At 42.9% G+C, this 10,091-nt stretch overlaps 1 protein-coding gene across 1 annotated transcript in view; it reads left to right on the plus strand.

Annotated features, from left to right (window-relative positions):
* The window catches only part of ADA2 (adenosine deaminase 2), a 51,180-nt gene extending 44,680 nt beyond the window's left edge, over positions 1–6,500 (plus strand). The window contains exons 6-9 of the mRNA XM_049783424.1: positions 1,767–1,875; positions 5,077–5,234; positions 5,837–6,039; positions 6,238–6,500. Coding sequence (XP_049639381.1) covers positions 1,767–1,875; positions 5,077–5,234; positions 5,837–6,039; positions 6,238–6,337 — 570 coding nt within the window. The 3' untranslated portion in view covers positions 6,338–6,500. The remainder of the gene's footprint in view (positions 1–1,766; positions 1,876–5,076; positions 5,235–5,836; positions 6,040–6,237) is intronic.
* Positions 6,501–10,091: the final 3,591 nt, after the last annotated feature.

A 10,091-nucleotide genomic window follows, 5' to 3' on the forward strand; every position in this document is an offset into this window, starting at 1 on the left:
ATAGAGACTGGAAAGATAGCATGAAGGTGGGGCCGGAGAGATAGCATGGAGGTAAGGCGTTTGCCTTTCATGCAGGAGGTCATCGGTTCGAATCCCGGCGTCCCATATGGTCCCCCGTGCCTGCCAGGAACAATTTCTGAGCCTGGAGCCAGGAATAATCTCTGAGCACTGCCGGGTGTGACCCAAAAACCACAAAAAAAAAAAAAAAAAAAGATAGCATGAAGGTAAGGCATTTGCCTCAAATGCAGAAGGTAATGCAGTGGTTCGAATCCTGGCATCCCATATGGCCCCCTGAGCCTGCCAGGAGCGATTTCTGAGTGTAAAGCCAGGAGTAACCCCTGAGCACTGCCGGGTGTGATCCCCTCCCCCCAAAATAAAACTTATAGAAGGACAAGAATTCAATCGGCTGACTGTCAATTTATCATTGAGCACTATGGATGCAAATAGACTCACATCATCTGAGTTCTACAGGAAGAAGGCTTTAAGCCTAGAATCCTCTACCCTGTCAAATTGACTTTTTGTTTTTTGTTTTTAAGTCACACCTGGCAGCGCTCAGGGGTTACTCCTGGCTCTGCACTCAGAAATTGCTTCTGGCAGGCACTGGGGACATATGGGATGTCAGGATTTGAACCACCAGCTGTCCTGAATTGGCTGTTTGCAAGGCAAATGCCCTACCAATGTGCTATCTCTCCAGCCCCAAATTGGTTTAATTTTTTTAATTTTTTAATTTTTAAGGCAAAATGAAGATATTTTTTGATATTGAAGAGTTCGAAGATTTTATTTTTTGCATTTTCCCCTTAAAAGGGTTACTGGAGAATATACTTTAGCATTTAGAGTGACCCTAAACACAACACATAAGCTTGTTTCCCTTTCATGTCCATATAAAATATGGGAAACTACAAAAATGTTATACCTCTTTAGGGCAATGAACAAGTTAAAAGCATATGTATTAAGGACAAGGGGAAGGGTCATATATGAAGCAGATGTTGGTCAAGTTTAAAGGTATATTAAAAATTTGGTGGTAGGGGCCGGGCGGTGGCGCTGGAGGTAAGGTAAGCCTTACCTGCGCTAGCCTAGGAGACGGACCGCGGTTCGATCCCCCGGCGTCCCATATGGTCCCCCAAGCCAGGAGCGACTTCTGAGCGCATAGCCAGGAGTAACCCCTGAGCGTCACCGGGTGTGTCCCAAAAACCAAAAAAAAAAAAAAAAATTTGGTGGTAGCCATGTAGTTTGTGTAAGTTTTCTAAACTACTGTGGGATCTGTTCATGTAACCATAGACTAGAAAATGGAGGTTGGGGAAATTGATGGAAATACTCAGGTAATAGCACAATAAGATAAATGAGGAAAAAGGCAAAACATGAACTCAAAAGATGGCTATGTCACGCGAATTCTTGAGCTTTTATTAAATTCTTTGAATTGCTTAAAAATAACTAGAGGATGTGAGCTGCTGAGATAGCACAGGGGCATTTGCCTTGCAAGCAGCTGACCCAGGACCCAAGGTGATTGGTTCAAATTCTGGCACCCCATATGGTCCCCCGTGCCTGCCAGGAGCTATTTCTGAGTAGATGGCCTGGAGTAACCCCTGAGTGCCACTGGGTGTGGCCCAAAAACAAACAAACAAATAAATAAATAAATAAAATTAGAGGATGAATGTCAAAGTCCTTGGGCAAAAAGGTGTCACTGGGCTGTTGGTGGTATCTCAGTAAGGAATGGCAAGAACAAGCAGGCAGATAGATGCCTCTGTCTCATTTTCTCTGTCTCTCAGGTTGGACATGAAGACACTGGTTATACCTTGTATGACTATATGGAAGCACTGATGTTTCCAGCGTCACTTGGTTTTAAACTGCCATACTTTTTCCATGCTGGAGAGACAGGTAGGCCATGAGGGAGCAGCTGGGGAAGGGAAAAGTGGAGCCTGCCAACCACTGAGCACTGTGGGTTCATTTGTTGGAGATGCCGACAACAACACTGTTGAGTGCATCTCTCATCCTGAAGAGTGACATGAACCATAGTATCTATTAGCCAATGAAAGCTGTGATTTCTCATTCTTACTAATGCAGCAAGTGTAAAGCTCTGAACAGGAGCCTTGTCTGATAATGTCCATTTTTTCAGGAATGAATGGTGCTTACCAGAGAATGCATCTGTTTAAAATCACACACCTGGGGCCAGAGTGATAGCACAGGGGGTAGGGTGTTTGCCTTGCAAGCAGCAGACCTGAGTTCAATCCCTGTTATCCCATATGCTCCTCAAAGCCTTCCAGGAATGATTTCTGAGCACAGAGCCAGGAATAAACTCTGAACACCATAGGGTATGTCCCTCAAAACAAAAATAAATGAAGATATAAATAAATAAATAAATAAATAAATAAATAAATAAATAAATAAAAATCACTCACCTGGAAGTAGTAGCAGGAGAGGAATGAGGAGCTGGCTGGAGGCGCTGTCCACTATTACTGGTGCTGAAGAGGAAGCCCCTGACCCTCAAGCAGCCTGGCATTTCAACTGTTCCTGAAATGTTACCAGCCTGCCCACTTAATTGTTTCCAATTCCTCAGAAGTTCCAGCAAACAAGAAAAGAGCAATGAAAAAGCTTGACTCTCACAACCAGGCATAAACCTGGCCTTATCCTATGGTCTCCTAGAGGAAGAATCATGTTTATTATTATTTTTTCCTTATAATTCCAGTCGACTTAGATCCAATTTAGATTAAAGCTGTTTGAGAACATTTTAAAAATTGCTTGTGGAGCATAGGGAAGGAAGATGGTAACCCTGAAGAGCTTATGGTCTTGTTGGGAAAATTCTATGAACCTTGTAAAATCATTGCAGCAGTTCGAAACTCTAGCACAATGTTTCACAAACTCTAAGATGTATGGTCCTAGATTATTTAGCCAGGATTTTGGTGTTCAATACTATGAGATATGTCATTTGCAAACATAAAAGATATTTGTCGGGGGTAGGGGGGTGGATACTAGATAGGGAACCTGTGAAAATCTTCCTAAAATGGATGTCCTTAAAATAAATTAACAATATGTTCTATTATTCCTAACTGAAAGGCATTTTACATTTTACATGGGGATACTTTTGACTGCTAGGAGTTAAGTACACATCTCCCAGGGGTTGTATTTTATTTTCAGTTTTGGGGCTCTACCAGACTTGTGGACTACTCCTTTGGCCTAGTTCTTACGAGTTGCTTCTGGTGGTGCTTGAGGAACTATACAGTGCCAGATATCTAATTCAGGCTGCCTGCATGCAAATCAGGCACTCCAATAGATTTTTACAATAAGATTATCTCATATAGCAAGCTGCCATTGGGCCAATGATATCAGGGATATGGCTCAGCTATAGAGCAATGCTTTTCAGGTCCCGGGGTTCCATTTCATCTCTAGCATGATGGGGCCACAAGGAATACACCATATCAAGTCCTGGATTTCTCTCTACTGGTCATTTAAAAATGAAATACTATTCAGGCATAAACCACATCGAGTGAAGCAAAAGAAAAAATACTTCCTCTAGGACTCCTTTCATTATAAAGAACCAGAATCCCTCACCCCCAATGTCCTCCCAGACCAAGTATAAAGAAATCCAGACCTGAGATTTTATTTGAGGCTCATATCTGGCAGTGATTAGGGCGTCTCCCAGCCTGGTGATCTGGGGTTGCTTTCGATGGTACCTGGGGTACCATGAGGCATTGTGGATCAAACCTAGGCCTCCTGTATGCAAGCTTAATCCAGTGAGCCATCTCTCTGTGCCCAGTACAGTGGCTTTAACCCTCTGCTGAAACTCTATTTGCAAGTAGGTGCAAGTATGGATGTGAGGCAGCAGCTACAGTATTTGATTGCTTCTTCCATGTGATCATTGCAACTGACAGTGTTTTAATAACCTATAGGGATTAAGGGCTGGAAAAAGTAGTTTAATGGGATAAGCATGCTAAAGATCTGGGTTTGATCCCCCTTGCTACATGGTCTCCTGGGCATGACCAGGAGCAACCTTTGAGCATCAGGTCAGGAGTAGCCCCTAAGCACTAGTAAGTGTTGCCCCAAATAAAACAAAAACATACATTAAATACTTACAATTATAGAATCTAACATATTGTTGTAAAAGTCATAAACATAAGAGTCTCAGAATATATCTTGAAAAAAAAATGAGGGTCAGAGCGGTGGCACTAGAGGTAAGGCATCTGCCTTGCAAGTGCTAGCCTAGGAAGAACTGCCGTTGGATCCACTGGTGTCCCATATGGTCCCCCAAACCAGGAACGATTTCTGAACACATAGCCAGGAGTAACCCCTCAATGTCAACTGGTGTGACTGCCCCAAAAAATAAACAAACAAACAAACAACAACAACAACAAAATGAAAAGAGAAAATGGGCTCGACAAGATACTATTGATGATCACACACCCAACTTGGGCTTGAGTTCAAGCCCTAGCAACTGACCACCACCAGTAGTTATCCCTGAGTGCAAAGCTAGGAGTAAGCCTGAATAACACTGGATGTGGTTAAAATAAATAAATTAATAAACTAATTAATATATATACAAGAAAAGAAAGGAAGAAAGAAAAAAAGAAAAATTATGGACTGTGGGGTCAGATAGACCAAGGTTTTAAATACAATTTTGCTACTAAATAACTATCCTCTCTCAATTTAGCCAATGGAAGTTTCAACCTCTTCACCTGTTAAACATACATATATGTATACAATGTATACAATGAAAGGATGAAATACCCTTTTAGAAAGAAAGTGTGTGGGGCCGGAGCAGTGGCTTGATAAGACTTGCCTTGCATGCAGCTGGCCTAGGACCGAGGACCAACCGCTGTTATATCCCCTGGCATCCCATATGGTCCCCCAAGCCAGGAGGGATTTCTGAGCGCATAGCCAGGAGTAACCCCTGGGAGTCACTGGGTGTGGCCCAAAAACAAACAAACAAACTAACAAACAAAAAGAAATGTGTATCTTTATGTATATGTATTTGTGTTACTGTTCATTTCTCTTTCTTTACTTGCTTGGGGGGCGTCTGGAGCCTTTATCTAAGGGTGGCCTGTGAATCAGATCAATCATGGTAAAGACAGCTTCTTCCCCCAGACTGGCAGGGCACTTCCATAGACAGAAACCTTTTGGATGCATTAATACTGAACTCTACCAGGATTGGCCATGGATTTGCTTTAAGTAAACACCCAGCAGTCTTGACTGAGTTCTGGAGGAAGGATATCCCCATAGAAGTCTGTCCCATCTCCAACCAGGTATGTATCATTTATGGGATGACCCTCTTATTACCTTCTCAAACTCCAACCTCCACCTTTGCTCCAATTCCCAGATTTGCTCCTATTGATTTTTCTCCTTATAATTTTTCCATCTCCTTATAATTTCTCTCCTTACGTCACTTGTTTTCTGTATTTCATTACTCGTTAGTAAAGTCATTTAGGAATAGCCCTTTGCCTAAACCGTTAATGACCATTAGGCAGTGTTGAGGATTTCCCATGACAATGTACAAAGTTGTGAACCAAGCTTAAGAAAGGGACAATGGAGACCTCCTGTGGTAGGATTACCCAAAATACCCAGAATAAACACTGTTGCCTAGCCGCTTTGTTCCCCTGCCTATCTTGCTGCCTTCCAGAGCTACTCTGCTCTGAGCAGGATAAAGTGACACTCTGAGATTGTGCTGAAACTTAGAGAAGAATTGGAAGGCTCTGAGGACTTGCTCTATTCCTGTGTCAGGACTTCACAGAAGACAGCTGGGTACTCAGAAAGGTGATAGGGCTGAGAAAGGAGCTGATGGTGTTCGTGGTAGACACTTTATCTTTTTTCCTGGCTAAGCTTATCTTTCCTATCTCCTTTTGGGCAGGTTTTGAAATTGGTGTCAGACTTAAGAAACCACCCTGCAGCAGTTCTAATGGCCACTGGATACCCAATGGTGATTAGCTCTGATGATCCCGCTCTCTTTGGAGCTAAAGGCTTGTCCTATGATTTCTATGAGGCCTTCATGGGCATTGGGGGAATGGAGGCTGACCTGAGGACCCTCAAACAGCTGGCCATGAACTCTATCAAGTAAGTTCTATGAGCTTTCTAGACCTCTTATTCCTTCCCACCCTTATATTTTATTTCGAGGCTGAGGGCTCACTGATTTTTTTTTTCCCCATGTCTCTGATACATCATTGCTCTCATGGGAGTGGGTAACTGTTTACCTCTTGCTCCTTCTCCTGTTTTCAGCTCTTCCCTAGGCTGACCTAGATTCCTCTCCTCCAGGTACAGTGCCCTGACGCAGAGTGAAAAGTTGGCTGCCATGGAAACCTGGGAAGCCAGATGGAATAAATTTGTAGCTGACCTGGCAAGGAATCCAAAGTGAGGAGAGCCAGTCCCCTTCCTCTGCTTCCCTCCACAAGCCATCTTCATGGTGCTCAGTGTTGAATCCACTACTATGTGGTCTCTCCTCCATTGCCTCTCAACACTGACCTCATGAAGGCCTGCAATGGCTTCCACTCCACTCGACCTCTCAGAAATATCTGACTAGCTGAGCAAATTCAACGTTTTAAAACTCTTCCTATCTCTCAATTTCACTAATGTCAAGTCTTACCCTTTCTAATAGTTATTTCTTAGGTCTTTTCCAGATATTCTTTCTGTATGATCTTCATGCTGATTATCCTCAGCACTTAGATCTAAATATTTTTTCTGATGATTTTCAATTGCATAATGTTTTTTGTTTGTTTGTTTGTTTGTTTTGGTTTGTTTTTTGAATCACACTGGGTGGCTCTCAGGGGTTACTCCTGGTTCTGCGCTCAGGAATCGCTCCTGGCTGGTCAGGTCATATGGGGTGCTGGGATTCGAACCACTATCTATCCTGGGTTGTTTGCATGCAACGCCCTATCGCTGTGCTATCTCCCCAAACCTCAATTGCATCATGTACTTATGCTTTAGGTATGCCACATTGTTGATCCCACCTACCACCAAAATGCCAGCCATTATCACTTAACCAATGTCCTGGAATCTCATCTCATCTGCCTGCCCACTCCCTTTCCCTTGATAACTCAGTTTTACCATCTAGACAGACCTTTGTTCTGTTTTGATAGGGTAGGATCATACCTGTGGTGCTCAGAAGTTTTGTCCTTTTATGGGCTTGGTGGTCACTCCAAATAATGCTGGGTAACTGTGAAGTGCTGGAGATCCAGCCGGTCCTCTCAAGTGTAAAGCATGCACTCAGCCCAGTGAGTTCTCTCCTGCCCTAAGGGTTTGTTCTCATTGCCCATGCTATCCCCTGGCCTAGTTTCTTTATACTATACATGTGAGTGAGATCATTTGATACATTGTCTTCCTCCTCTGATTGATCTCTTTGCTTTTCTTCACTTCTTTTCTCCTCTCTGCTCACCTATACTCTTAAAGTGTACATTTTGCCCATTCATTGGCCTTTTTTTTTTGGGGGGGGGTGTTTGAAACATACCCAGTGATGCTCAGTAGTTACTCCTGGCTCTGCACTTAGAAATCACTCTGGCAGGCTCAGAGGACCATATGGGATGCAAGGAAAATGCCTTACTCACTGTACTACTGCTTTAGCCCCTGATCATTGCTTTCTTTATTTTTGGTCACACCTGGCTCTGGGCTTTGTGGCCACTCCTGATTGATTCTGTGCTGAGGGACTATTCCTTTTTGAATATCTTTGAATATTTTGAATATTTTTGTTTGTTTTTGGGTCACACCCAGCAACGCTCAGGGGTTACTCCTGGCTCTATGCTCAGAAATTGCTTCTAGCAGGCTTGGGGAACCATATGGGATTCCGAGACTTGAACCACCGACCTTCTGCATGCAAGGCAAACGCTTTATCTCCATGCTATCTCTCTGGCCCCAATATTTTAATTTTTTTGTTTTTGTTTTGTTTTTGGGTCACACCCGGTGGTGCTCAGGGGTTACTCCTGGCTCTCTGCTCAGAAATAGCTCCTGGCAGGCACAGGGGACCATATGGGATACTGGAATTTGAACCAACCACCTTAGGTCCAGGATCGGCTGCTTGCAAAGCAAACACTGCTGTGTTATCTCTCTGGGCCCCTATTTTGAATATTTTTAATGATTCCCAAAGTTATTCACTGGGGTAGCTCATTATTATTTCAGAAATCAGGCTGGAAAAGATTGGATAGGATGCTTGAATTGAATATAGCTGACCTTTAGTTTGATCCTCAGCACCCCACATGGTCCTTGTCTACATGAGGAGTGATATTAAAGCACAGAACTAGAAATAAGGTATGAACACAGCTGGGTGTGACCCCAAAACCAAAAAAAACCCTGCCCTTTCCCCACAAGAAATCTCAGAAATCTACAATGTGCAATTCTGCACTCTCAGTCGCTGGTCTCTACCATTTTGGTAAATGGCACCTCCATTTGGCTCTGTGCTCCCAGCAGGGACAATTTGTTGCCAGAAATCAAAACCTGGCCTCCTGTGTGCTAAGTAGGAGGTTTAAAATTGGATGTGATGGGCCAGAAGAGAGAGTACATCAGGTAGGGCATTTACCTTGCATGAGGAGAACAGGTTTGATCCCTCAACATCTCATATGATCCCCTGAACACTTCCAGGAGAAATTCCTGAGTGCAGGAATTAGTAACCCCTAAGTATTAATGAATATGGTCCAAAACCAATTAAACAACTGAAACCATGTGATCCCTCTGAGCACTGCTGGTTGTGGTCAATGAAAAAAGAGAGTTTGTAGCAAAGTCTTTAAGTTAACAGGACATCTCTTTATAATATAGATTGATGTAGTATTTAAGTGAGGTTAAAACTTTCATTTCTTGTCGGAAGAATTGTCTGCACTGAGAAATCCTGAAGACCTGGGGCTTCAAGGGTCCCTAACCTGCCAGGCATTTTGTGCAGACAGTACCTTTGTCTGGCCTTCACTGTATGCCCAGCCTGGACTCCTTGTCCCGAGTTCTGAATACATTGCTTGAGTTTCCTGGATAGTCAGGGAAACTTCTGAAAATCCAGTGTGGCTAGTGGTGCAAATCATTGTCTTTTCCAGGGGTAACCATAGAAAACTTAGGTCATCATTTTTAAATAATTCAAATTGATCAAAGAATCACGTATATAGTACAAAGAACTAGATTGCCTTATTCATTATTATCACATAATAATCAGACTTTGGCCACTTTGTTAAGGTATCTCTGCCAAGATTTGCCACTGTAAAGCTTTCTCTTTGTGATTAATAAATATTTAGTGGGGAAACAATTTATGTAGACAACTTATTCCTTGACAAACCTATAGTTTTCTGTTCTGTATTGGTTTTGTTTGTTTTTGAAGCACCCAACGAGTGCTTCAGGGGCTACCCCAGCTTGATGCTTGCAGGGTGGAAGTGGGTGTGGGGGGAGGGAGGATGTTGTTCTCAGCAGCACTGACTGCAAACAAAACACTATGCAAAACCTTTGATCATCTCTCTGGTCTCAAACCCTTGTTTCTGCATCAATTGAGGACTAAGGATTGTTACCTGAATCCACTATGATTAAGATGAAACTAAGAAGAAATTATCCCAAATCATTGTAGTTTAAAAACAGAAAAACTGGGGCCGAAGAGATAGCATGGAGTTAGGGCATTTGCCTTGCATACAGAAGGACGGTGGTTCAAATCCCGGCATCCCATATAGTCCCCTGAGCCTGCCAGGAGCAATTTCTGAGCATAGAGCCAGGAATAAACCCTGAGTGCTGCCGGGTGTGACCCAAAAACTGAAAGAAAGAAAAAAAAAAAGGCAACAACAACAGGAAAACTGTACTAACTCATTTTTTATGCGTCAGGAACATGCAAAGGGCCCACCCAGGTCAGTTCAGAGAATTTTAAGATTGCAGTCAGAAAGGAGGAGCTGCTGTAGCTGAGGGTGCTCTCAGACAGTTCCTTTCTATACAGTCTCAGTGTTCAAAGATGCAAAAAGGCTACTGTGGGTTTTCTCAAGTGATAGCTGAAAGTTTCCAAAGTCAATGTTCGAAATTCTGTTGCTTTTTCACATAATGAAAATTCTGACATCCTCTATTGGAGGTAAATATGTTCTTAAACTCTCCTAGTTTCAAGAGAAGGAACAAAGTTACCCTATTTTGGGGGCAGGAGCAGTGGCGTAGTGGTAGGGCATTTGCTT

Source organism: Suncus etruscus, chromosome 11, assembly GCF_024139225.1.
Source record: "Suncus etruscus isolate mSunEtr1 chromosome 11, mSunEtr1.pri.cur, whole genome shotgun sequence".
NCBI lineage: Eukaryota > Metazoa > Chordata > Mammalia > Eulipotyphla > Soricidae > Suncus > Suncus etruscus.